Source organism: Molothrus aeneus, chromosome 26 (assembly GCF_037042795.1).
Source record: "Molothrus aeneus isolate 106 chromosome 26, BPBGC_Maene_1.0, whole genome shotgun sequence".
NCBI lineage: Eukaryota > Metazoa > Chordata > Aves > Passeriformes > Icteridae > Molothrus > Molothrus aeneus.
This window is the reverse complement of record NC_089671.1, coordinates 3056752-3083705: the sequence shown is the minus strand read 5'-3', so window position 1 is coordinate 3083705 and position 26954 is coordinate 3056752. Positions and strand designations below refer to the sequence as shown.

Sequence of the window (26954 nt, the reverse complement as noted above, 5' to 3'; positions counted from 1 at the left end):
CCTTTAAGGCGGCGGAGCGGCGGCTGCGATCGCTTCCCTTTGATAAGGTCCTGGCAACTCTGTAGCCGCCGCGGGAAGGGCGCAAAAAATAAATCCTGCTCCCCAAAAATATAAAATAATTTGATTTTCCTCCCCAGCCCTGGTGTACGCATCCTTCCTGCCGCCCCCGCCCGCGCCGGAGCCGCCCCCGCGCACGCCTCGCACAGGGGATGCCCCGGGGGTGGGAGCACCGGGAGGGGCAAGAGGTGCTCCCCCAGCTTCTCCTTCTTTCTCTTTTTAATTTTTAAAATTCCTTGGGCCCTTTTTTTCTTTTTTTATCCTCTTTTTTTCTCCTTTTTTAATTTTTTTTTCACTGCTCTACCGCCCTTGCAGGACCGCTCCGCCGGGCTGCGCTTTGATGCTGCGGGGGGAGCCCGGGGCGGGGGGCGGAGGGAGGGGGGGGGCGGGACCTGCGCTTTTGTATTTAAAATAAATAAAATAAATAACCAGGGGAGGGAGGGAGAGGAGGGAGGCGCGGATCGCAGTGGGCTCCTTCCCTCGCAGCCCCCCCGCCCCCCCCTCCCTTTACCCCCCTCTTTCCCGATGCTCTCCGATGCGGTTGCACCGCCGGGGAGGAGAGGAGGAGGAGGAGGAGGAGGAGGAAGGCGAGGAGGAGGAAGGCCGGCGGGGGGAGCGGGTGCAGCCTGCGCGCTGCCGGCGGCGGGGAGCGGCGGGGCCGCGGGCGCGCAGCGAGCTCCGGCTCGGCGGTGAGTGGCAACTTCGGGGGCGGCGGCCGCCGCTTCTTCTGCTTGAGATACGGAATTTTCTCTTAATTTCAGTTATTTCCTTAATTTTTTTTCAATATATGTATTTTTTTCCCCGTGGGGTGCCCGCGCTGCCGCCCTCCGCGGGCGCGGAGCCTCCGCGCCGCCCGTGCCCGCCGCGGCTCGGCTGTTGCTCGCGGCTCGGAGGGCTCCAAGTCGCTCCGGACTTTTTTCCCCCCTTTCCTCCCCCTCCGACCTCCCTCCTCCCAGCCCGTCGCCATTTCTAGAGCAGGTTTTTATTATTATCATTATTATTTTGCACGCCGGGAAGCTCAAGGCTGGGGGCTGCCCCCCTCCGACACCCCCTTCCCATTTATTGCCCCTTTTCCAGAGCCGGGGGTGCTGTCCTGGGCTCCAGGGGGGATGCGGGGGGCCCGGGATGCCCCGCAGCGCCCAGGTACGGCCGCCTCGCCTTAACCCACCCTCGGGGGTGTTTTTTGGGGAGGGGGGGGTCCCTGGTCCAGCCTGGCTCCCGCAGGGAAGCGCCCCAACATCGTTGCTGGCGGAGGGGGGGACACCCGGGACACACGCGGGTCGGGCAGCGCGGGGGGAGCTGGCTGCGAGAGGGGCAAATGGAAACCAGATGCCGGGGCAGGGACGCCCCGAGCTGCCCAGGGCTGCGGGGGGGCCGCGCTGACACCCCCGCGCCGGCCCCGGCCCCGCTCAAAGTGAGCCGGGAGTTCAGCGGAGCGGATCTGATAGTCGCGATCGGGCTGGCGATAGAGCCGCGCTCCCTCTGCCCTACCTCCCTCCCTCCTCTCCCTCTCTCTCTCTCTCTCTCTCTTCTTTTCTTTCTTCCTTTTTTTTTTTTTTTTTTTGACTGTGAGGAGTTGAAAAGCCTGTTTACTTTTTTGCCTTTGATGTTGGGAGGATCTGGTTTTGATTAGATCAATACTCCTTTTTTCTTCCCCCCCCCCCTTTTTTTTTTTTTTTTTTTCATTCCCTCCCTTTGCAGAGAGGAGGCTCCGAGGATCCCCTGCTGACTCCAGGCAGAGGCAGGCAGAGGCACAAGGCAGCTCCTGAAGGCACTGGGAGCCCCTCTCCCCAGCCAGCTCCGGAGCCATGAGCAGCGCCGTGCTCCTCGCCCACCTCCCAGACCCCAGCAGCAGCTTCAGGGAAGACGCCCCCCGACCCCCTGTCCCGGGGGAGGAAGGAGAAGCACCATGCCCGCAACTCGCCAGCTCGTTTCTCGCCAAAAGCCAAAGCTTCAAGGCCATGCCGGTGCCTCCTGCCCCGCGGAGGAATGAGAACGGACTCGGGGAGCCCGAGGGCAGCGCGTCCCCGGACTCCCCTCTGGCCAGATGGACCAAATCCTTGCATTCCCTGTTGGGAGATCAAGATGGTGCCTATCTTTTTCGGACCTTTCTGGAAAGGGAAAAATGTGTGGATACCTTAGACTTTTGGTTTGCCTGCAATGGCTTCAGGCAGATGGACCTTAAGGATACCAAAACTTTACGAGTAGCCAAAGCTATTTACAAAAGGTACATCGAGAACAACAGCATCGTCTCCAAGCAGCTCAAACCTGCTACCAAGACCTACATAAGGGACAGCATCAAGAAGCAGCAGATAGATTCCATCATGTTTGATCAGGCACAGACTGAGATTCAGACTGTGATGGAGGAAAATGCTTACCAGATGTTTTTAACTTCTGATATATACCTCGAATATGTACGGAGTGGAGGAGAGAATCCCGCTTACATGAACAGCAATGGACTGGGGAGCTTAAAAGTTGTCTGTGGCTATCTCCCGACCTTGAATGAAGAAGAGGAATGGAGCTGTGCAGACTTTAAAAACAAAATCTTGCCTTCGGTAGTTGGACTATCCAGCAAGACGTTGAGGGTTACAGCGAATGTCAGAGCCACGGAGACGATCGAGAACGGCTACAGGTAAGGGAACCCCTGGAAACTGTGCTTTGTTTTAACTTCAAGGACTTTGAGAGTGCTTTTCAGAAGGCTGTTGGGGTGGAATCGAGGGGAGGCAGGGCTTCCTGAAGGGCTGGGAGCACAGCTGCTTCCCCACACCTCCAGACACTGGAATTCGTGGGGTGTTGTCTGAGTGTGGGGGTTTTCCCCCTCTACAGAGGAAAACAAGATCCTGTGCTCTGAAGCCCTATTGGCTCTTTCAGTTCTTTTATAGATGAAAAACTTCATAGCAACTATGTCCTCCGGACATGCGTTAATTATTGGTTCAACTTTCAAACCTATTAAGAGCAGTAGTGGAGTGGATCACAGAGACACATGAATAATGTAACCTACCAGTTCCCCAACTCCACCATCAACCGGTGTTTAACGATGTTGGTTATGTGGGAAGCAATTGTGCGGTCGTGGAAGAGGAAATGTGTGCACTGACTGCATCAAACTCTGCAACTTGGCCAGAATCTGCTTTTATTTTGACTCTGTGTGTGTGTGTGTGATGTGCAGCTTCTCCATGGTGTGGGGTGTCGGTGTCATGTCAGAGCCATCTAGGGTGGCTTTGAGCCAGTGCATACAGCAGGATACCTAAAATTTGAGTGTTTAAGGTGGTAGAGGCATTCCAGGTGTGGTGTAACAGATCTTTGGTGGATGTTTGGTGCTCTCATGTTGGCCGTGAGCTCAGGGTTAAGCTCGTGAAGAGGTGGCCGTCCCCAGGGGGATGTGGGGACATTGTGTGGTGACAGGCTGTCCTTGTGCCCTGGTCCTGGGGTGCATCTGCATTGCCAGAGCCTTCTCTTTTGTTGGAATTGTTGATGGCACAGCTGTGCGAGGGTGAGGAAAGCAAGAGCCATCTCGAAGTGCAGGGGGGGATGGGAAAGAGACACTCTGATGAGCAAATGATGAGTTGTATAATCCTCTGAAAATGTATTCTTTCCTCTCCCCACCCTTGCCATAAATGTGGATTGTTGAATCAGGGCTGAGAGGAGAGGGCTCTGCTGCAGATGTGCGCTCTCCTCCGCCGGCCCGGCAGCCTGGGGGTTGGTATGGTGAGTGTTTGACATCTCGTTTACAGGAATTTTGAGAGTGTGTCTGTGATTCATGGACATCAAAGGGCATCAGCCTTCTCCCGGGGAGGCTTTGCTGGAGCGCTCCTCTGCTGCCCCCGGAGAGCTTCCAGCTGTGCCGGGCTTGCCGGGGCCGTGGGGTGCTGGCAGGGTCCCCCCTGCCCCGGAGGGTGCTCCGGAGCCTCTTTGGTGTCTGCTGAGCCGGAGGCTGTCCCGCCAGTGGGGCGGGATGGAGGTGCTGGGCGTGGGGACAGCAGGGATGCTGGGCGTGGGGACAGCAGGGATGCTGGGCGTGGGGACAGCAGGGATGCTGGGGTGGGGACAGCAGGGATGCTCTGCATCCCGGACCCCTCCTGCCGGGGGCTGCGGGGGGGCAGCGCTGGCAGCTGCTCTGTGTAGGACTTGGGCTTTGGGATGCTCATCTCGTGCCTGAGCCTTTCTGCCTGAGCATCTGCTGTTCTCCAGAACTTGGTTTGAACTGCTGCCCTTCGCTGGCTTTCCAGGAGGGGGATGTTTGATGCTTTTATCTCTGAGCCTTTGTTGGGATTCAGAGCTGGAAGGGCTTGGCTGTATGTTCTACCAGAGCTGCAGGCCCTGCTAAACCCACATGTGCCTTGTCCAGGAGAGCTCTTGCAGTGCCGTGGCTGCTTGCCTGATTAGTGCTGGGCTTTTTTTCCTTTCCTTTTTTTTTTTCCCCTCTTTTCTTTTCTTTTTTGTCCAGGGATTAATGCAGCTTGCTCCTCACATGTCAGATCTACCCTCCTAGGACATTAGGTAGTGCATTTTGCTTTGATCACCTTCTGTTGAATTTCCAGGAGCTTTTGCTCTCCACGGGGCCAAGAGATCTCAATGCAAAGAGAGGGGAGGTCAAGCTGAGATGCTGCTCAGTTCCTCCCATTTGTGAAGCCACTTGTGCGTGCATGTGCTGGGAGCTGATGAGCATATGGATGGGTTATCTCTCATCACTCAGCATTTAGGATCGCAGCTAGGATTGGAGCTGAAGCTTGCACAAAGTCTTTCCTGGTGAGTGGCCAAACCACACCTCCCTCATGTGTGTGTTGGAATTAAGGAATTTCTGCTCAGCGTGCTCTGGTTTTGAAGGGCTGTGCAGGCTCTGGCCATTTGCTTCGGTGGGTTTCAATGTGATTATCCCAGCGAAAGCCCTGAGCCCCGGGCTGAGCCCACCTGACTGGGGGAGCCCAGCAGTCCCAGGTCAGCCTGGTGTTTGCAGGGGAGACCACCTGGAAATCCCAGGGCAGGAGCCACAGCCAAACCCACAGCAAACGGGAGACAGCAGGAACCAGACAAGCTGAGAGACTTTGTTTGGCCCCAGTGCCGGTGATGGACAGGAACAGGAGAAGTCAAGTGAAAACACAGAGTTTGCACCTGGCTGGGGAGCAGGCGCTTGCAAACTGCTGGCTGTGTATTTGGAGCCCTAATACAGGGAATATTTTAAAAGCAGGACCTCCCTCTTGTCCTGCCAGGCGACTCCCCTCCCCTCTGGGCTGTGGTGTGGTTAAAACTGGCCTCCCCAGGCTGCTGTGCTGGACCTGGCCCCATGCTCCAGGAATTCCAGCTATTATTTATACGCGCTTCTAAATTTATCACGCACGACTTTGTGTACACAGAGAGCTGCTCTTCCTTTGCTGTGCCGCCGGGGTAACGTGGCTTTGCTCAGCCCAAGGTGGGCTCATCTGCCTCCCATTAGGCTCTAACATCAGTGGGACTGACCTTGCTGGAGGAAGGCTGGGGCTTGCAGATGGCCCTCTGCCTGCTCCCAGTGCTTCCTGGCCTTTGAAAGGACCCGCTGGTGCAGCTCCTTGTGTGTGAAGTTATTGGAACCAAGTTTGGCTTCAATTATCAAAGTAAATGATGCCATTGTAAAGCTATGCTCCAAGCAGTGTTCTACAATTAGAGCATGGAAGCTGTGATTAACATAGTTGTGTTAAAATATACTTTTTTTTTTCAGGTTTGTGCATGTGTGGTTTTTTTGCCTTTTTTTAAAAATGTTTTTAAACCCATGGTTGCCCAGTGATGTTTGTCCCAAGAAAATACTTAATGAGATTCAGTGCTGCCTCCAACTGCTCCTTGTACAGTTTTTCTCTCTCTGTATAAGTCTGGTTTGACCTGCCCAAGTGCTTTTATTTCTAAAAGCAACCTGACAATAAAAAAACCCACCCCCCTCACTCTGGAACTGCACCCTCATAACAGGGGCTATGACCAAGAACCCCTCTGAAATTTTCATGGCATTATAATACCTCTGATATGGCCATTGCCTAACATAGCAGAGAGAGAGAGAGTTACATGCTGTGTGTCATCGCATCAAGATAAGAATAGGCTGAGAAACATCAGACATTCTCCTTGAAGCTCCAGAGCAACTGCTACCTGACAGCTGAAAACACTTTGCATATTGAGTTTGGAGCTGGGCTGTGTTTGTGTGTGCAGCATCTGTGGCAGGAGACCACCACTCTCCCTGGAATTTAAAACCCTCGCAGGCAACTTGATGCATCTGGGTGCAATTACTGGAGTAAGGTGGTCAAATCAAAATTGGGAGGAAAAAAAATTCAAAAACATTAAATGTAGCAAAACAGCCCCTGCTGGTTTTCTGAAAGGATGGGGAAGTTTCTGTAGGATGGTGTTGGATGTGGAGCAGGGATGAGGACTTTAAATCTCTGTCAGCTTTAGGGGTTATTATTTTTTTTTCTTGTCCACGAGGTGTTGGTAGGTGAATGATGCTGCAGTGCTGCTGGGAAGATGAGTTAGTTCCGGCCACTTTCTCTAATTCTGTGTTTGGACACACCTCCCTCTCCCTGTGCCACACGGAGCTGCTGCCTCCGCCCCCAGCTCAGCCTCTGCAGGGATGCTCCTGTGAGAGCAGCATGGCAAAGCCACCCCTGGGGGTGACAGGGGTGACAGACACCTCCCAGCGAGGTGCTGGGGCTGTGCTGGGGAGCACCTGCACCCCTGAGCCTCTTGGGGCATCCTGAGCCTTGTGGTCCTCAGATGCACTCTCAGAGCTGAGATGGTTTCAAATCAAAGAGTGGGGAGAGCTGCATCCCTTACACATTGACCCAAAAGCCCACCAGGGCCCTAGGAAGGGTCTCTGGGACTGCACATCCCCCTGATCCAGAGCAGAAGACTCCATGGCTTTTAGAGGGACTTGGTTGTAGTAGCAGCAGGATAACTTTGCTTTCACCCACATGTGGAATTAATTTGTCTTTGAAGATTTAACTTCTTTCCTGTGGCATTCCTTACTATCTCATTTTTTCCCCTTCTTCTTCTTCCCAGATATATATTTTTTAACATCTTGATCTCCCCATCAGAAATGCCTTGGCCTCCTTGGAAAGGAATGCAGCCCCGGCTGGGCTGAATACCTGCCTGCAGCCAGCCCCACACTGCTCATACCAGAGAGGCCCATCTTCCCCACCAGCCTTCCCCTTCCTTTTCTCTACTTTTTTTCCCTTCCCCTTATTTTTTAAAAACTTAAGCCTCGCTGAGGCTCCTGCTTTTGGTGCTGGGGGAGGAGGGATGGGGTGATGGGGCACAGGGATGAGGATGGAGATTGAGAGGGGGCAGTGGGAGGATGTTGCTGTCACTTCAACCCAGCTGGTCCCTCCAGCCCCAGGGGGGCAGGGAGATGGAAAGCCCATTAAAAAAAACCTGCCGAGCCTGCTGGCACATTCCTTAGGCCCCCAAGTCCTGGGTAAGTGGCCCTAATTATTAAAATCAGCAGTCCTTATCAGATGACAAGGCCTTTTGCTTTGATATACGAAGGCAGAAGCTTAACAACACCATCTTGCCCTGGAAGAGGAACAAAATGTGCACCTTAACATGCAGCTTCCAAACCTCCCCTGCATAATCCCCTTATCACCTGCCAGGATGTGTATATTGATCCTGGCTGGGGAGTTGCAGTGGTGGAGGCAGGGGGATGCCTGGGGGGGCTCCCCATGCTGTGGTGACCCTGCCGTGGTGACCTGGCCCTGCTCCATCACAGCCTCTGTCACTGCCTGTGAATTCTTCACAGAGCTGCTCCTGCCTGCTCAGCTCAAACATCCAGGCTGGGCTTTGGGCTTGCTTTTGTGGCTGAGGAGGTGTTGGGGTCAGTAACCCATGTGTCCATTAATACAATGTGCTGGTCTCTCCTCAATTCCCCCATCCATCCTCCTCCACCCAACTCTATGCCAAAAAAGTAGTAGGAGGTTCTCCTAAAAGCTGAGCTTTTTGGTGTGTGTTTTTACAGTGCCAGTGTTTTTGTAGTGCTTCTGTCTTTGTGAGGCCAGCCTGGAACAGCAGATCTCAGCCCTGCCCTGTGCCTCTGACACGTGGGGGTCCTGCCCATGTAGTTCCAGGTAGTTGTCCTGGTTCAGAGATACCAATAATTTGTGTTTCCAAAGGGATCCTAACCCTTGTCTTCAGAGTAGAAGTAAGCATTATTGGCTGATTCCTTGTGCCTTTCAGTGGGACTCGAGCTGTGAACTTCTTGGACTTTTCCCTGCTGGTGCCAACAGCAGAACTCCTGCTGACCTCAGCAGTGCAGTATCAAGCCTTAAGGACTGAGTTTTTCAGGGTATCAAAGGATGCAGAAGTGCTTCTTGGGATTTTCTAGAGCACTTTAGAAGATGCTAAAAGTCTTTAAGGTTGTGCTCTGGGTGTGTTTAGATGCAGCATCCTGGTTTAGGCGGTGTGCTGGCTGAGTCTGAGCAGTGCGTGGTTGGTTGGCTCTGCAGAGGTTGAGTGTGGTTTCACCACAAGGATGGTGCTGCCACCAAGCCCAGCACTGTGTGGTAACTGTGTTCCTGTCATGCCTGTGCCAGGTCCTTCAAGAGGAACGACCCTGTTAACCCCTACCACGTGAACTCGGGCTATGTCTTCGCGCCGGCCACCAGCGCCAACGACAGCGAAATCTCCAGCGATGCCCTGACGGACGACTCCATGTCAATGACGGACAGCAGCGTGTGAGTACCTGCTGCTGCTGCCCACGTCTGGGGATGGGACACCCGTAAATCAGCTCTGTGGGGCTTAGGGCAGTGATGGGCATCTCCCAAAGGCCATGGCAGCCTCTCTCTCTCTCCCCCTCGCGCCGTCGCCGCAGGTATCGGATGCAGGGAAATAACGAATCCCTCTCTTGCCATTTTGCAACTGCAGCTGAGCAAAGATGTTCTGCCCTGCCTCATGGTGCTGCCTGACTAACCCAAGGAGTGAATGAATCTCCCTGAGCCTTTGTCTTAAGGCCAGGCTTCCTTAACTAGTTATCAGTCATCAAAGAGGAGATTACTTCCTGTAGGAAGTACTTTCTGTAATTAACGTTCGTCATTAGTGTCAGAATGTACATTAATAGGGCCAGTGACCTGAAGGGGCAAATAGCTGCTCATCTAGTGTGGCTGGGGCAGTCTTCAAAGAGCCATTTGGATGGAGCTGCCTGGATCAGGTGTGGGTGTTTCAGGAGCATACAGGCATCAGAGATGATGCTGTGGCTGAGCTCAGGAATTGCAGGCTCTGTTTTCTCCTGGCTGCTGAGGAGGAGGGTTTGACTGTCAGTTTGCTTTCCCCAGCAGGACAGAAATGGTGCTTTTGTTTCTCTAGAGGGGACAGTGAGGCTCACTTAGTGCTTCTAAGGACCATTTCTTCAGCTTAGCAGAAGGCAGATGTTGCTGTTTGTGTTTCACGGTCTTCACTTCAGGGCTCTAGATGAGCCCACCTGTAAGCAGAGTGCTGCATTGCTGCTTTTTCATCTTGAAACTTCTTCAGTGTCTCTGTCAGACATGTCCAGTGGTCCCTGTGTGCTCCTCAGAGAGGTTTTCATACTGGGTTTTTGAAGTCAACATGCGTGAAGATGCACAAGGGAAAACAGGATTTACCAAAAATCCTCGATGCATAAACAAAAAGCCCTTTAAAAAAAATTTTTTTTAAAATGCACATGTGTGTTTTGAACTGATATTACAGGAAAAAAATAGTTTGTTGTCCCAGCAGATTCCCTTATTGAACAATATTGGCATTAAATAAAAGAGCTGAATCATAGGGTGACTTCTTTATTTCTTCTTACTGGCTCTGGTTGTATGTGATCATGTGTCAACAGAGCATTCATTGGGTTAGTCATTTCTGGACCAGTGTAGGGTCACTTGGGATTCACAGGGCTAGGATTATACCCTCTCTTCACAGCAATGCCAATTGTAGGCCTTATACAGATGAGAGCACTGAGTGAGAAATAAAGTGCATGGTGGATGAAAGGCTTAACTGAATCGCTTTCAGCCCATTGTTAGTCCAGGGGAGCTTAGCGGGGATGAGAGGGCAGCAGCCCGCTTTGAAATTTGCTTGAACAAGTGAATAGGAGCTCCCCATAAAGCAGCCCTGAAAGGAGCTGCCTGTTTTTTCCTGCTGTAACAATGGCCCGTGCAGGCTGTGAGAGTTTGGGGAAGCTTGGCTGATTAAACTGCCTGCAGCTCCAGGCTGGGGGGCTGCAGGGAGCCCGGGGGTGGCACAGGGACAGAATTCCTGCCCAGGGGTGGCAGAGGGGCAGATTCCAGGTGGCAGAGGGGCAGAATTCTTGCCCAGGGGTGGCAGAGGGGCAGAATTCCTTCCTGGGGATGGCAGAGGGGCAGATTTGCAGCCCAGAGGTGATAGAGCGGCAGATTTCCTGCCCAGAGCCTGGGGGTGGCAAAGGGGCAGATTCCAAGTGGCAGAGGGGCAGATTTCCTGCCTGGAGCCTGGAGGTGGCAGAGGGGCAGATTTCCTGCCCAGGGGTGGCAGAGGGGCAGATTCCAAGTGGCAGAGGGGCAGATTCCGAGTGGCAGAGGGGCAGATTTCCTGCCTGGAGCCTGGAGGTGGCAGAGGGGCAGATTTCCTGCCCAGGGGTGGCAGAGGGGCAGATTCCAAGTGGCAGAGGGGCAGATTCCAAGTGGCAGAGGGGCAGATTCCGAGTGGCAGAGGGGCAGATTTCCTGCCTGGAGCCTGGAGGTGGCAGAGGGGCAGATTTCCTGCCCAGGGGTGGCAGAGGGGCAGATTCCAGGTGGCAGAGGGGCAGATTTCCTGCCCAGGGGTGGCAGAGGGGCAGATTCCAGGTGGCAGAGGGGCAGATTTCCTGCCTGGAGCCTGGAGGTGATAGAGGAGCAGATTTCCTGCCCAGGGGTGGCAGAGGGGCAGAATTCCTTCCTGGGGGTGGCAGAGGGGCAGATTTCCTGCCCAGGGGTGGCAGAGGGGCAGATTTCCATTTGGCAGAGGGGCAGATTTCCTGCCCAGGGGGTGGCAGAGGGGCAGATTTCCATTTGGCAGAGGGGCAGTGTCCTGCCCTCACCACACTCCAGCCCTGGGGCTGGCGCTGGGCACGCTGCAGCTTTCTGCAGCTAGGAGAGGCAAACTGGCACTTCTGGAGGCTGGGCTTAAAGTTCAGGCTGGTGTGGAACTTCCTTTGCAGAGGAGGAGGGCTGCTGCCAGCATCTCTAGAGCAGTTGGGATTTTTGGGTTCTGCTGGAAGCTGGAGGGGATGGACCCACCCTGGCTGAGCCCAGGTGCTCAGCCTGTCAGGTTTTATCCCCCTGGAACAGGAGGCCTTGTTTTGTTCCAGCAGGGTGAATGCAAATTAGTTCTTTTGGCTCATATTGGTATCAACTGAAGAGGAAAAACTTGTTCTGGAAAAGTCTGTCAGACATAGCAGTAAAGTGAGTTTGGAGCTTTTTTTTTTTTCTTAATAAATCTAAGTCTGAACTGCACTGGGATTAGGAGAAATCTCCAAATAATGCGTAATCTGCCTTTTTTATTTTATTCCAGAAGCCAGGGATCATTCTATCCCTATATATTTTATAATAGCCACAAAGCATCATGCAAATTTCTATTTCCATTTCTTGATTGGGGGGGGGGGGAGGGTGGGAGGAAAGGGGATTTTTTTTTTTTATTTGCTTATATCTTATTTATGGATTTACTTTGGACACAGGGGAATGCTGCTGAGCAAACTTCAAATATTACCTTATCTTACAAACCAGGCTTTTGATGTTGGCAAGATCAGAGGCTTGTTTCAGAGCCGTTGCCAAATGAAGATGGGAGTGAATGCATATGCGCATGAGTCTGATATTTCAAAGCAGCAGTAAAACTACATTCAGGTTAGGTCAGGCACATCTGAGTCAAAAGGCTAAGATAATTGGCTCAGCTTAAATGGCAGCTGACTGGGTAGAAGACTTCAAACTAGTGTTTCCCCCCCAGAAACAGATTGGCTTAGCCCCAGCCTGGTTAGCTGAAATGTTTATAATTAAACTCTACTATTTGGTGCCTCAACTCTGGAGCTCTTCAGCCCCGCAGCTTTTAGTAGCCAAGAAAGTGAGTGCAAGTGTTGGCTGTAGGAGCAGGGGGAGAGGTGGCACCTGGAGAGCTGGGCTTAACCCTTGGCCTGCCCCAAAGCCTCAGGCCACGTTCAGCCCTTTCATTTCCAAGGTACTTTCCCCTGCTTGGGGGATCTGCTCAGCATCAGGGCTCCCCCTGCCCCCCTTATCTCTGGCTGGTGGCTCCAGCTCCATCCCTCTGTCCCTCCTGCAGTCAGGGGGCACTTGGTCACCTCTTCAGCCCTGGCCTTGTCCATTTTCCCCTGTTTTCCAGGAAAGGGTTTAGGCAGCTCTCAGCAAAGTGGCTGCTGAAGTCCCTTCCCGTTCCCCAGGCTGACTTTCCCAAGCTGCTCCACAGCCTTCCCATCCCAGAGAAATACCTCTGTTTTTTTTAATTCTTTTTTTTTTCAATTCTGCATGTTGTTACAAGTTGCAGAACTCTTCTGCCAGGGCAGAAGCAGGGAGCTGGAGGTTTGATGGGGGGCTCTCTGCTGTAACCAGAGGAGTTTTAGGGGGAAGGAGCAGTTCTTGTATCAGCCTGAATGAGGGCAAATCCTAAAGTGAGGAACCCACACTGTTGGGTCAGTGTTGCTTTTCCTCCTCCTCCTCCTTTACAAGTAAAGCCCCAACTCCTGTTCCACAGCCTGTCCCAGAACTGTCCCTTTGGGCAGAGATGATCCTTGTGGGGCTGGGAACTTGGGGATACCCCACAAGGAGATGGTGTGCCACAGCAGAGGGCTTGGGGACAGAGCTGCTGGGGACAGCTTGCAGAGCTGGAGGGAGGTGGGGAATGCAGGAGGGCTGCAGGACTGCCTGGTTGTATCCTTGTGGTGGACACACAACCCTTCAGCTGCTTCCCTGCTCCTCCCCATCTGCTCTCTTGGCCTTCCATGGACAGAGGACACCTCCTTTCCCACTGAGTGTGTTGATGGGATTCATCCCATGGGTTCATAAGCTCATGCTGGCATTTTTACTTTCCTTTGAAATGCCAGTTTTACTGGGCATTCCCTGTGCTGAAGGTCTTCCCTAAGAGACCCTTGTCTCAGGAGGCCCTCTCTGAAGGTACAGGTGGTTTTGTCTTCACCTTGGATTTGCTTTTCTCCCATCCTCCCCTGAACCCAAGACATGTCATGTGTCCCAAACCCCATTGCCCCATGGGTTTGTAGAGCAGAAATGCTTCATGGGGAGGTGCTTGGTGGCCACCAGTGGCTGTGTTGGCTGTTCTGTGCTGGGCTGCTCCTCCAGAAAGCTCCTGGAGCCCCCTGTTGTGCAGTGGGGACATGGGGACAATCAGCTCCTTTCATTTTCCATGTCATATGTGCTCAAAAACTGTATTTAGAGGAGGTGCTCATCTTGTGGCCTCCAGGGCCTCCCAGCATGCTTGTTTTTATTATAAAGATTTTTCCAAGTTTATTCAGATGGGATTGTTCTGATCATCATTCCAGGCTTTGCAGCTTAGTCTTGCTCATTAATGGCAACTGAAGGCTTTGGCCAGGATCTTCACAAAGCTCTGCCATCGCCTCCTTTGAGCTTTGAGAGATGGCATTTGATCATCCTCCTCCAGGGGAGGGACGTGGTGCCTCTGGGAAGGTGTTGTGGTGTGTGGCCACGGGAGGGGACAGGCAGGGACACTGTGCCACGCTGGCTCCTCTGGCAGCGGCGTGGGGCCAGCGCTGTCTGCTCCTCCTTGGGCTGGAGTTATTTTCTCCTCTCAGGAGATGAGTCAGGTGTGGGGGCAGGTGGATGAAAGGGACAGCACCAGAGATCAAGGTTCTCCAGGCAGTCTGAGGGAAGTGGTGGAATGAGACGTTCAGGATCTCCAGGCGTGCTCTTCCGGCTGGCCCCACTGGCTGTGGAGGCCCTTTCATCCTCTCTGGGGTGATTTTTTGTGTGGCTGGGTAAAGATGCCTGGAGTGGGACATGCAGGGGGCTGTTCCCACTGGAGAACCTGGAGCTCCTGGCCTGGTCTCTCCTTGTGGCTTCTTGGCAGGAGCTGGGGTGGCTGTGGGCAGGAGTGTCCTGTCCAGAGGATGTCCTGTCCATGACCATGTTCATGCCCTGGGGTGTCCTGTGTTGGCCAGCCTTGGGGCAGGGGAAATCCTGGTGATCCTGGATCTTAAATGAGACTGGAGATGGGGAGCAGCCTCTGGATGGCCATCCATCCTCAGCCTCTTCCTTGTTTCCACTGTGCCAGCAGTTCAGGGGGTGTCCCAAAGCTTGAGGAACATTGTGGTCCTAGAGAGTGTAATTGGATGGGGAAAAACCTGAAATTAAAGGTCATGAGCAGAAACATGGTGTTGGAAAGGCCTTGCAAGTGAAGCTGATGGAATCTTTGGATGTGGAGTTGCCTTCAGCTTTTCAGCTTTTGCTTAATTACTGCACATCCATGTGCATCCTTTGGTGACACAGGCACTTCCCACACCGCCGGATATTTGAGGCTTCGGGTGTCATCCAGAGGGCTCAGCACCTCTGGGAACGAGGCCCTGCGGCTGCCTGGGTGGCTCCAGAGGGGATGGAGAAGTGTCTCAGAGCATGGGGACAGCCCCAGCTGACGTGGCCTCTCTTCCATGTGCAGAGATGGGATCCCCCCGTACAGAATTGGGAGCAAGAAGCAGCTCCAGCGGGAAATGCACCGGAGCGTCAAGGCCAACGGTCAAGTTTCTCTACCTCATTTTCCGGTGAGTCCAGGAGGGAACTGCAGGGTCTGGGTGGGCCTTGGGAAGTGCTAGGGCTGGGGACAAACACATGTGGAGGGAAGGGAGCAGGGGAGGAGAGCATTTCCATCCCAGGGTGATGCCAGAGGAGAGAGGTGCTGCCGGGTGTTGGGCAGGAGCCATCTCAGCATCATTCCAAAACCCTGCATGGTCACATCTTGGTCCTTCCTGAAACCAGCTGCTAATTAGGAGTTTTCAGGGACACTGAATTTGTCCTGTTGGTTAAATCCCAAGTGGAGATGTGTTGGTTAAATCCCAATTGGGTCTAGTGGGAGCCTTGGCTCTGGCTGCCACCCTGACAGTCCTGTGGTGCTTGGCCTCCTGTGCATGGCTGTGAGAGCTGGGTGTGAGAGCTGGGGGTGAGCAGGAGCTCCCAAAAGAGAGAACTGGCAGCAGATCCCTGCCTGGCTTTGAGGGATCTGATGCACGGTCCTGCCCTGCTCTTCAAAATTAACTCGCTGACTTGCTAATTCAGTTGACTTGCAGCCTCTCGATTCCTGCAGCGAATAAACTGTTTACACAGACAAGTGTAAACTTATCTTGTCTTGAGATTAATATGCTAAAATTCCTCTTTCTGCTGTCTTAAGCAGCAAGAAGTCATAGATGATATTTCTGGTGGAAGGTCGGGGGGTGGTTTATGTGGTTTTTCTTTTTGGTATTTTTTTTCCCCTTCCTTCCTAAAGAAAGTTCTATAGCCTGAGCTTGTAAATTAGATTATTTTGTCCCAGGGCGTGCAAATCGACTTTCTCTGTAAGGCAGTGCTTTGATCAGGGACTGAATAGAGCCAGCTTGTGTAAGAGTGACAATTTCCAGCAGAGTGGCCTTTTTCTACCCTCACATCATTTCTGGAGCTAAGTGGTTGCCGGAGAGAGGCCCCACCTCATCTGGTGGGTAGTATGTGAAAGAGTTGGCAGTTCAGCTTTCTGCTTTCACGGGGGGGAGAAAGAGGGAGAGTGGGGGTGAGGAGTGGGGTGTGTGGGGATGGCAGGAGGGAGGGCAGAGTCAAGTGGGTGGTTTCTTTTTCCTCTTTTTTTTTTTTTCCTTTCCTCCCCTTTTCCTGCCATGTTTGCTTCTTTTGGCAGAAATTCACGTTTTGCCTTTTTATATTCTGCACTTGATTTGGAGATGTTCCCTTTTTCCCTTGATAGATCTGCTTGAGGCAGCCAAGCTCAGCAGTGTAGCACCGCTAGCCTGCAGCAGCTTTCTTCATTTTCTGTACAAAGAGATGGAGGGGGGGGGAAGAGATCTAGGACACTGTTGAGACAACACTACCTCAAAGGTGCCCAGTGTGTAGCCAGGAAATAAATTACCAGCACTTCTCTGATCTGCAACCGTTTGACTTCTTTTTTTTTTTTTTTCCCTCCTTTCCCTTTTTCTCCCCCATCTTATTTTTTTTAATTTCCAACTCCTTTCTGTTTATACTCACTTTATTCCTTTAGTTAAAGTCTCTCTCCCTCCCACCTCAGAGGTTTTTTTTTTTTTTTTTTTTTTGATGTTTGACAACAGTCTTTGAAGATTTTCTACTTCAGAGTAGCTACTGATGGGCTGGTTGTACTACAGAGAGAACAAGCGGGGTTCCTCAGAGTGCGACCAACTGCTCCTGCCGAAGGCAAACGCTGGTGGGGAGGATGTCACTCCATGAGGCCACAGCACTAGCTCATAAAAATCCAGAGCAGACCATGCCTAGTTGCGGTCGTCTTTTCATCCAAACATGGAGACACAACAAGCGTGGCGGGGCCGGCGATGCCGCAGCGGCGAAGCGCCCGCGCCCCGCTAAACATTGCCTTGTGCCTTCTGTCCCCGCTCCTTGTAGAGGACCCACCGGCTTCCCAAGGAGATGACCCCGGTGGAGCCAGCCGCCTTCGCCGCCGAGCTCATTTCCCGGCTGGAGAAGCTGAAGCAGGAGCAGGAAACCATGGACTGTCTGGAGGAGAGGCTGCAGCAGATCAAGGAGGTAGGATTAGCGCTCCCAGAGCTCCGCGTGCCACCCGGCCGGCGGGCGGGAGGGGGGACATCCCGGGGGGGACATCCCGGCGCGCGCCTCGCCAGCTCCCGGCCCCTTCCATTCATTCCCTGCCATCCCTTGTCTGGCAGGACGAGGAGAAGGAGGGCACCGAGCTCCCTGCCAGCCTGCAGAGCGGGCGGGATGCCACCAACCCCCAGCACCCGCTGTCGCTCCTGCCCTCGGGCACCTACGAGGAGGACCCCCAGGCCATCCTGGACGAGCACCTCTCCCGCGTGCTGAAGACCCCCGGCTGCCAATCGCCCGGCGTGGGCCGGCACAGCCCCCGCGCCCGCTCGCCCGACCGGCTGCCCGCGGGCAAGCTGCCGCCCGGCACGGCCTCGCTGGCCGCCTGCGCCCTGCTGGGCAAGGGCTTCATCACCAAGCAGACCACCAAGCACGTCCACCACCACTACATCCACCACCACACCGTGCCCAAGACCAAGGAGCAGATCGAGGCCGAGGCGGCGCAGCGGGTGCAGTGCTGCTGCCCGGCGGGCGGCGACTACTACTGCTACCCCAAGTGCAAGGGCCACCCCAAAAACACTGACCCCCCTCTCTCCCCGCTGGAGCCCTTCGGGTAAGTCACCAGCATCTCCGTGGCACCCGCCCCAAACATCGCCCATTGTCCTGCTGCGGTGGGGGTGATGGGGCTGGGGCTGAGTGTCCCTTTTTGCCACCAGCAGGACGGGGACGCTGCTGAAGAGGCCGGGCCGAGGAGGGGACAGCGTGGCCCCTGGGGACGGGGGCCTGCCCGGCCCTGCTGGGGTGCAGCTCCCGGGGGGCGAAGCGGATCGGGCACAGAACGTCTGGCAGTGGATGCTGGAGAGCGAGAGACAAAATAAGCACAAGACCCATAGGTAAATACGCAGCTGTCTGCAGCAATATCGCTCCCGGTAAATATTTATATATTACATGGGCTGTCTATTTTTACAATCGCTAAAAACAAATGAGACTCTTTGCTCCTCCGGTTTAATATAAAAGCTGTTCCGCAGAACCAGAAAAACCACAAAAATGTCATGTTTTTGGCAATAAACCTCCTTTCATGTTATGACAGACTTTTGAGAGGGAGCGAGCAGAATAGGAGCTGCTATTAAAGTCATATTTTCCAGCTTTTCTAACCCGACTTCTTCCCTTCCCCAAGCACACAAAGCACAAAGAAGGCCTACAGCTCCGACTGCGCCAAGGGGGCCCCCGGCCGCCACCACCCCTGGGGGACGGGCAGCCACCCCCGCGGGGCACAGCCCGCCCACCCCTTCGTGCAGGACCCCGCCATGCCCCCGCTGACACCACCCAACACCCTGGCCCAGCTGGAGGAAGCGTGTCGCCGCCTGGCCGAGGTCTCCAAGCCGCAGAAGCCACGGTACAGCCAGGGCAGGGACGGTCCCCATCCTGCTGTGGGGACAAACGGGGCTGGGGGAGCTTTGCTGAGGGTGGACGGGGATGTAACCTGCCTGTCCAGGCAGAGGGATGGCCATGGGGAGGTGTGACAGCCATGGGGGCGTGTGACAGCCATGGGGACATGTGACAGCCATGGGGAATGTGACAGCCATGGGGATGTGTGACAGCCATGGGGATGTGTCCTGCCTGTCCAGGCAGAGGGATGGCCATGGGGATGCGTGACATCCATGGGGAATGTGACATCCATGGGGACATGTGACAGCCATGGGGAATGTGACAGCCATGGGGGTGTGTGACAGCTATGGGGACGTGTGACAGCCATGGGATGTGTGACAGCCATGGGGATGTGTCCTGCCTGTCCAGGCAGAGGGATGGCCATGGGGATGCGTGACATCCATGGGGAATGTGACAGCCATGGGGATGTGTGACATCCATGGGGAATGTGACAGCCATGGGGATGTGTGACAACCATGGGGACATGTGACAGTCATGGGGGCGTGTGACAGCCATGGGACATGTGACAGCCTCCTGGCCGAGCCCAGAGGATGAGCCTCTGTGTTCCAACCCCACCCTGCACCGGCACAAATAGTTGGAATCCAAGGCTATTACTTCCACTCTTTTGATGGCTGTAATTTGCCCGTTTTTCCTCTGGGACAGGCTCCAGCTACATTCCAAGTGGGGAATTGGACTGGTTATCGTTCATTTGGGTATGGAAGGATAAATTAGCCCACAGCATTTTTAATTCTTCCTTTGATTGTTTACAACATGTGAGGCTTGATACAAAGAGCAAACTTAACGACCCACAGGAGACTTCAATTAAGGAGATTGTATTTCAACAATTTTTTTCTTAAAGTTGTTTTTTCTCTTTTTTTCCCCCCCCCCCTCCTTCTTCCCCCACTTGCTTTCCCCCTCCCCACTTCAGATGTTCAACCTCAAATCAGCAGAGGGACCGAAACCACTCCGCTGCCATTCAGGGGGGGAGCTCCCCTTTCTGCAATGCAAGTCTAACGACAGAAGAGTGAGTATTGCACGTGCAGAAAAGGAATGGGAAATAAATATATATATATATAGATATAATAATTATATTTTCATTAAATGGATTGCTCTTTGAAAGGAGAGGAAATTCTTATATCTGAAATTTCCCCTTTCAAACATTCTTCTTAAAGAAAGAACAAAACATTTTCAAATCTTGTCTCCGGCTCTTTTTAACTTGCATTCCTGTAAAGTGGACAAAGATTGGATTAGTCTAATTACAGGATGGTTCTTTTAACAAGAAATCTGCTACAGAGAGGTCTAAAATGGCCTAAATAATTAAAGTTTTCTTTCTTACCCTCTTCATCTTAAGCAATGAGTAATGTTTGAAGTCCAGACTGAGCCACCTGACTAGAGCCTTTCATTTTTAATTGGTTGACCTTAAGTCCACCAGCTGTCTTTGCTAGCAGCTTTTTTTCTGAAACCACTCTACAAAGACTTAGAACAAATTAGGAAGACTAAATTACTGCGGACTAACACTTTGTGACCTTTTGACATGCCAAGTGTACATTGCCTCAGAAGCAGTTGTAGATTTGCCTGCATGGTATTCACTAGAGTGTTGCCATTTTTGCTGGGTAATATTGTTTTAATTATTCTTTAAGAAGCGTTGCTTGGGTGCAAATGGCAGAATCCAGTTAATTTTATCCTCACTGGGAAAAATTAAGATTACCTGAATGCTTGAGGTGGAACATCTGGCAGAGGGTTTGCTTTGGGGTCTGGCGGTTGCAGGTGGGTTTGGGCACAAGGAGGAAGCCTGGGAGATGTTTTATGTGAGGGCAGATGAAAAGAGCCTTTAAAATCCTGGGGGTGCAGTCCTGGGGCTTGCTGGGAGCCCAACCTCCATCCCTCAGCTCCCCCTCTGCCATGCCATGACCCCAGGGGGGAGTGGCTTCAAGCTGAAGGAGGGTGGATTTAAGTTGGATATTAGGAAGGAATTGTGGGCAGGCCCTGGCACAGGGAGCCCAGAGCAGCTGTGGCTGCCCTTGGATCCCTGGAGTGTCCAAATCCAGGCTGGACAGGGCTTGGAGCAGCCTGGCACAGTGGCAGGTGTCACTGCCCATGGCAGGGGTTTGGAACTGGGGGGTCTTTAAGGTCCATTCCAACCCAAGCCATTCTGTGATTTCCTCTGTGGAAATCCAGCAAAGGGCTGTGCAAACACATCCCAACCAATTCCCAACAAAGGCAGTACAGGAATATCTGATTTTCAGGGTATTTCTGCCAGCATTCACCAACTCCACTGCTGGCTGGAGTGAGGTGAAACAGCCTGTTCTCAAATGGAAAACCAGAGGGTTTGGTGTGTGTTTTCTGTTTTGCAGTCACAAAGAGCCAAAGAAACTGCCAGTTGTTCACACCTCTCAGTCTGGTGAGCTGGTTGTCACCTATTTTTTTTGCGGAGAAGAAATTCCCTACAGGAGGATGTTAAAGGCCCAGAGCCTGACACTTGGGCACTTTAAAGAACAGCTGAGCAAAAAGGGAAATTACAGGTAAGAATGTGTGATTTGTTTGTTCTTTAGTGTGTTACAGCAAGTCAGAAGAATTAGCAGGTATTTTGCAGGGCTGCTGCAGTGACACCTTGGATTTTCAGAGGCTGTGGATCTTCTTAGTCCACTCCCTCTCAGAACAGGAGCATCGTGGAGATGGAGAGAGGAGCCTTGGCTGTAGGGCACCTCCTCCCTTCCACCCCAACCTTTTCCCAGTTGCATTAGGACCTGTGCTCCAGCCCTTCTCCGAAAGGCTTCAATAGCAAGGAAGTGTGGGATGGCTCTGTGGCAAAGGCACGGAGCAGTGGGATTCAGATTCCAAACTGGGGTCAGGGCTCACCTGGGTGCTGGCCTCCTGCTTTGCCTACTGTTTAACTATTTCATTTTTGATTATTTTTTGCAATGCTGTGGCCATAAATGGGCTGGGATGGTGCTGCTGAGGTACATGGGGATGGAGCTCGCTCCCTTTTCTCTTCATTAGAGGGGAAGAAAACCTCTGCCCTGCAGGGAAAGCTCCACCAGCAATACCCAGTGCCTCCTCAGAAACACCAACAAACCCTGCTGCTCTGGTTTCTAGCTCCCATCTCCCAGTTTAACCAGTTCTGGTTCCTCTGCTCAGTTTGCTGCCTTGGCTCAGCTATGGCAGTAGCTTCACACTGGCTCTTTTTGGCTGCCCTTTCCCAGTGGATCTGGGCACCCTTGGGATGCTCTGTTGGCCACTTCTCCTGCAGGGTGAGCAGGATAAAGACATTCCAGCTTTTTTTTTTTTTTAATTTGCACTGAATTTGGTGGTGCTTCAGAGAGCTGGGTGTCCTGCCCTGTAACTGGCAGCCTCTGATTTAAGCTAAAATGTTCATTTTGGTTTGGTACGAGGAGTTCCCAGCTTGCTGCCCCATCACTGGCCTCTCTCTAGGTGTGGAAATTCCACCCGTACAAACCAGGGGTTGGTGACCCTGGGCACTCCCAGGCTGGTGGATGCCATGCTGGGATCTCTCCATGGCTCTTGCACATTGGGGCTGAAATATTTCAATTCCTCTCCAAACCATCTTTGCAGCCCACCCAGCTGCCATTGGATGGCACCAACCAGCAAGTGCATCCAACCTGGACACCCTGCAGGATAATCCCTGGGCTTCTGGCACCCTTGTGCCATTTCCCAGCCCCTAAAGCCTGTCCCACTGTGCTCCTCCTCATCTGCAGACCAATTTCCTTGGCCTCACCACTGCTCTGCCACTGCCTAGTGGCTGTGTAATTTCAATTCCTCCCAAAAAACCCAACTTTTTTTAATGTTTATTGGTTTTCTGTGACATTTTTCATGTGATGCCCAAGTGCAAGACTAGGCTCCTGAACCCTCTGTGGCCCAAAAGCCCCTCCAGGTGCAATTATTTGTGCCTTGTCGGACCGTAATTACTTTAGAAAATGTTTTTAAGTGACTGACAAGGATGAAACAACGTTTTGCTTAGATCTCACCCCTTTACACCTGGGTAAAGACAATACAGAAATTTATAAAAGGAACTTGGGTACGTGCCCAGTATTTTATCTTGCACAGACACAAGGTGAAACTAATTACACAAATGTGTGTACCTCCAGGGAATCATTTTGATCTAAGCTTTGACTTTTGGCTGGACTTTGAGTGAAACTGCGGGTGACCTTCAGGGGAGAGGTCCGCAGTGCCCGGAGTGGCGTGTGTGTTAGGGGAGGCACTAACTAGGCTGCTTTGGTCACATCTGGCATTGATTTCTTTTTAAGGCACATTTAATAAGCATGTCTTTGAAGCCCTTGCCTTTCATTTAATGCACAAAGACATGTAGAAATGCTCCACTCTCCAAATTCTTTATTGATTGGATCAGTTTGCGAGGCGGGTACCTCGGGCTCCCGCGATGCCAGAGCCCTGCCAGGGAAGCGCTGCCTTGGCTTTCCAACCCCCCCCAAAAATAAAAAAAAATTAAAAAAAAAAAAAGGAATTAAGCAGTGATTTAATACTGATGGCGTTAACAAAAAACAAACATACACGCACAGAAAAAAGTGGGTGGTGTCGGGTAATCTGGGGATGGCAGTGGTTCAAAACAGAGCTGCAAGGCCGAGCCCGCGTGCCTCGATTGGTGCCAGATGTCCCAAAAAATAAAATTAAAAAAAAAAAAAAAGGAGCAAAGCTTGCCACATAAAATATGTTTCAATGGAAAGCCCATTGCTGAGCAAATAGGAGCAGAGTGACTTGTTTGAAGATGTTGTGGGGGTGGATTTTTTTTTCTTTCTGCTTTGCCTCCTCCTTTTCTTATTTTTCCCCATTTCTCTGCGAAATAAGGTTGTAATTATGTAAAAGGTCATAGCGTGTTTTCTCAAATAAAAATTTTGTAAACACAGCCAGGGTTTGGGGAGGAAGTTCTTGGGAAGAGTAGCTGTTATCTGGACATGGGAGAGGGAAGGGAAAGTTCTTTGTAACTCATTCAAACTTTCCTTGGGTTTTTTGGGTTTGTTTCAAGGCTGTCCTGGGGAGTTGTGGCCTTGACCTGCAGCACAGAAGTTGGTGGGAGTTGGGCCATTGACTTCCTTGAGTGCAGGCTCTGAAGGACTCAAACAATAATTTTTTCCTTGCTGAGCCATTAAAGATGCAACATGTGTCAATTCTGCTTGGAATGACTTGACAAAAATGCATCCTAACCATACCTGGACTAATTAGAGGTGGTTTCATCTCATTGACTGAAAAGAGGGATCTTTTATCCCCCCACCAAAATAATTTTAATGTCCCTGAAAATAAAGAGATATTTCAAAAACACATCATAAAACAAGTCACTAAATAAAAATGTCTGATTCCAAGGCCCTGCTGTGGCTCTTCCAGTTTTAGTAGTAAAAGTGAGCTTCATTTGATCTCCTTTGCTATCCTAAAGAAAAATCATAATTACAAACCCCTTTCTCCCTGACAAACATCTGCCAACCCAAGTTGTCTGGAAGCTACAGGGGAGGAGTTAATTTTATTTATATATATATAATTTTTATTATATATAGATATATTTTTTTTCTTTGTAATCTATCTGCTGGAATATTTTCCATCCCTGGCAATCAGATGGCAAAGCCCTTTTCCAAGGGAAAGCAGGAATCTCCAAGGAGGTGTTGGGCGGCAGACGGACAGACTCCCTAAATGCTACCCCTCTGAATGGAAGCCCTTCATTTGTGCATATGCAATTAAGCACCCTTAGAAGGAAGAAAGCTCCAAACGGGATAAAAGGAACCTTTAATCAAGAAGCTGAACGGTCTAATTCAGGATAATAGAGGGGTCCTTAGTGTTTGACACAGGAGGGGTGGGGGTGCTTTTTGTCTCTGCAGCGTTGGCTTCATGATCTAACGACCCGGAGCAAAAGAGCAGGAATGCAGGACACTGCTACTTGACCTCCCCGTGTCACGGCCCAGGGGCTGGACCAGGCTCTCTGAGTGCTCCTGAGCCTGGGGACCAGAGGCACGAGTTTGTGTCCCTTAGCTCGCAGCCGGTTGTTCCAAGCCCATGGATGTTTTTTCCAGCGGGAGCACCGCAGAGTTTCAGCTCCCGCGTTGCAGGAAGCTGGGGATGGTTTGCTTTTCATCCATCCTTTTAATAACAGTTGCTAATTTTAATGTTCGCCTTCAGCTTTGAAACAAGAAAACACATGAAAGAAAGAAGGTGGGGAGAGAGGGGAACCTTAAGAATGCTTGGCTTTGAAATCCTGTTTATTTATTTTTAAATGAGATATTTGACCAGAAATCACCGTGCTTTCTAATTTTCTTTATGGCTGGGGGTACCACTGCCAGTGTGTGTAATCTGCTCACTGGAGAAGCTGTTGTCACCCCTGAGGAGCATTCACAGCCCTGCTCCTTCCATCCCACCCCATCCCTGAGGCCCCAGGGATGCTTTCAAGCCACCAGACCCAAGCACCCCAGAGGTGTTCCTGGAGGAGCATCCTCAGGAGGGAGAAACTGGAAACATCGTGGTTACAAAAGAGCAAACAAAGCATCCTTTGCCTTTTTACCTTTTGATTTATTTGCTTTTTAAACTTGTGTTTTAATTCTCTTTGCCACAGATACTACTTCAAAAAGGCCAGTGACGAGTTTGACTGCGGGGCGGTGTTCGAGGAGGTTTGGGAAGATGAAACCATCCTGCCCATGTACGAAGGGAGGATCCTCGGGAAGGTGGAAAGGATTGATTGATGGCATCTGTGCTCCTCAACAAAGCTTAACCTAGGAAAATCTTTGGACACACAACAGTAGTGATGACAAGGAAAGAGGAAGAAAAAAAAACAACAAAACCACTCTGAAGGAAAAGTTTTGAACCAATGAAGAAAAAAAAAAAAGTGAAGTCTATGAAGACTTTGCTGAATTAGCCTTAGAGGAAAAGAATGGCATTTATTATTCATGAGTTGGGTACTGAGATGATAAAAACCCTGGACTATTTATTAGAAACATGACCACTGTTGGCTATTGGAGATGCAGACCGTGTTTGAGAGACTTCCATACATAATATATGATTTCCTGGGGATGTGAAATCTATGGACTAAGAGAAACTGTGTATAGCTTACCTTAACAGTAATCCTTATTGATATTTATTGAACAGTCTGTTTTCCCTTAAGTCCAGTTTTTGGATATGCTGCTTTAACAATGGAGAAGAGAGGGGCTGGGAAGTGGGGTGAGGGGAGGAAGGAGTATTTTATTTTTTTACGTTTTTCCCACTATCTAAAATTTAGGAGTTTGGCGATGAGCACATTCGTGATGGTTTTTTGGTTTTTTTCTTTTGAAGGGGGAGAAGGGAAGGAGTGAGGTCGTGCCCAGTATTTCTCCAAGTGAAGATAAAACTTTCCTAAAGAAATAATATTAATAATAATAGTAATAATAATAATAAAAGTCGAAATAAAAATCCATTCACCTAGAGACCGGTGCATTTTAATCTATGCTGCTCTAATTTGAAATAAAGGTCTTAAACATTAACTCTATTTAGCTGCAATATAACAACGACAGCAACAGGTTATTTTGTCCATGGATTTTGGCGGGGTGAGGTTTTTGCCTTGCTGCTCTCAGTGGTGCCCAAGGTAGAGCAAAAACCCCAGCCTGGGAGGGCTGTAGAAGGAGCCATCCCATTCCCATGTCCATATTTAGCACAGCTCAAGGTTAAAAAGGTTAAAAAAGCCTGTGTGGGTTCCACAGAGCTAAAGGTTTTTAGCTGTTCAATGTTAGCACTACTTGCGTTTCACGGCTGTGTAACTGCGACGGGGCGTGTTCAGCTCGGTGTGGAGCGTGTGAGTCCTTGTGTGCTGGGGTTTGGTTGGGGTTTTTTTTGGCTGGGTTTTTCTCTGCCTCCCCTTGAACACCCACAGGCCGTGGGAGATGTGAGTGAAGGCTCTGGGAGCTCTGTGGGGTGGGGTTTTTGGGGCAGAACAAGCCTTTCCCGAGAAAGACCTTGCATTTCAACAGTTGGGTTTTGTGTTGATTAAGTTAATCTGTGCATTCTGTTTGCCATTGCTACTTTGTGTAAGTCTGTATATATTGTAGAAAATGTATGGTGGAAATATTAATACACTATCTCTAGTGTTTTTTAAATTTAATCAGTACAGTACCTGTGCCTGCATGGTGTTACCGACCATGCTTCGCCCTATATTCAGGGTTCAAGCTTTCCCTTGTTTGTTTAAGGGGTTTATGTATAAATATATTTTATGCCTTTTATTACAAGTCCTGTACTCATGACTTTTGCCATGGCATTTTGTTCTACTTATACTGTAAATTATGCATTATAAAGAGTTTCATTAAAAAAAAAAATTACTTGGTACAATAATTATTGTAATTAAGAGATGTAGCCTTTATTAAAATTTTATATTTTTCAAATTAATATTGTCTTGACTTTTTTTTCACCCTTAATGCCTTAAAAAAGCGTTTTTTTCTCATCTGTGGTGGTAGCTGGAAAGAGCTGGTGAGCTTCCCTGCCTTGGCAGGGGCTGTTCCTGCTGGGAAGGAGGCAAGGCAAAGGCTGGAGCTGCTCTTCAGTGTGGGGATTAAATAATTTACAGCTGCTTCAGGTAACTCACCTGCAGATTGAACCTGGTCTTGCTTCCAGACTGTGCTGCAGAGCTCACCTGGTGGAGCCTGGGTGTGACGCCCACAGGGATGTGGTGGTCCCCAGCTGGAGCTCCTCTCGTGGCACACGTGGTGGGTTTGGCCTTGGGATTTGGGGATGGTCACAGCCCTGCCCAGATGTGATGAGCTGGGACTGCCCGCCTGC

General features: G+C 51.2%; 2 protein-coding genes across 3 annotated transcripts in view; both read left to right on the top strand.

The window, feature by feature from the left end:
• Window positions 1-1870, top strand: part of CEP112 (centrosomal protein 112) — a 194148-nt gene extending 192278 nt beyond the window's left edge. Inside the window, exon 28 of the mRNA XM_066566089.1 lies at window positions 1759-1870. The gene's annotated coding sequence lies outside the window, so the exon portion shown is untranslated. The remainder of the gene's footprint in view (window positions 1-1758) is intronic.
• AXIN2 (axin 2) lies at window positions 677-26564 on the top strand. 2 transcript variants are annotated; one of them, XM_066566092.1, is made up of 11 exons: window positions 677-746; window positions 1759-2689; window positions 8595-8735; window positions 14665-14767; window positions 16617-16757; window positions 16898-17385; window positions 17492-17665; window positions 17950-18168; window positions 19129-19224; window positions 20555-20722; window positions 24769-26564. In XM_066566092.1, the coding sequence occupies exons 2-11, from the start codon at window positions 1866-1868 to the stop codon at window positions 24893-24895; spliced, it is 2481 nt and encodes an 826-aa protein (XP_066422189.1). In that variant the 5' UTR covers window positions 677-746; window positions 1759-1865; the 3' UTR covers window positions 24896-26564. The 2 variants fall into 2 exon arrangements, with proteins under 2 accessions (XP_066422189.1, XP_066422187.1); XM_066566090.1 differs by having other exon boundaries at window positions 17489-17665.
• The last annotated feature ends 390 nt before the right edge of the window (window positions 26565-26954 follow it).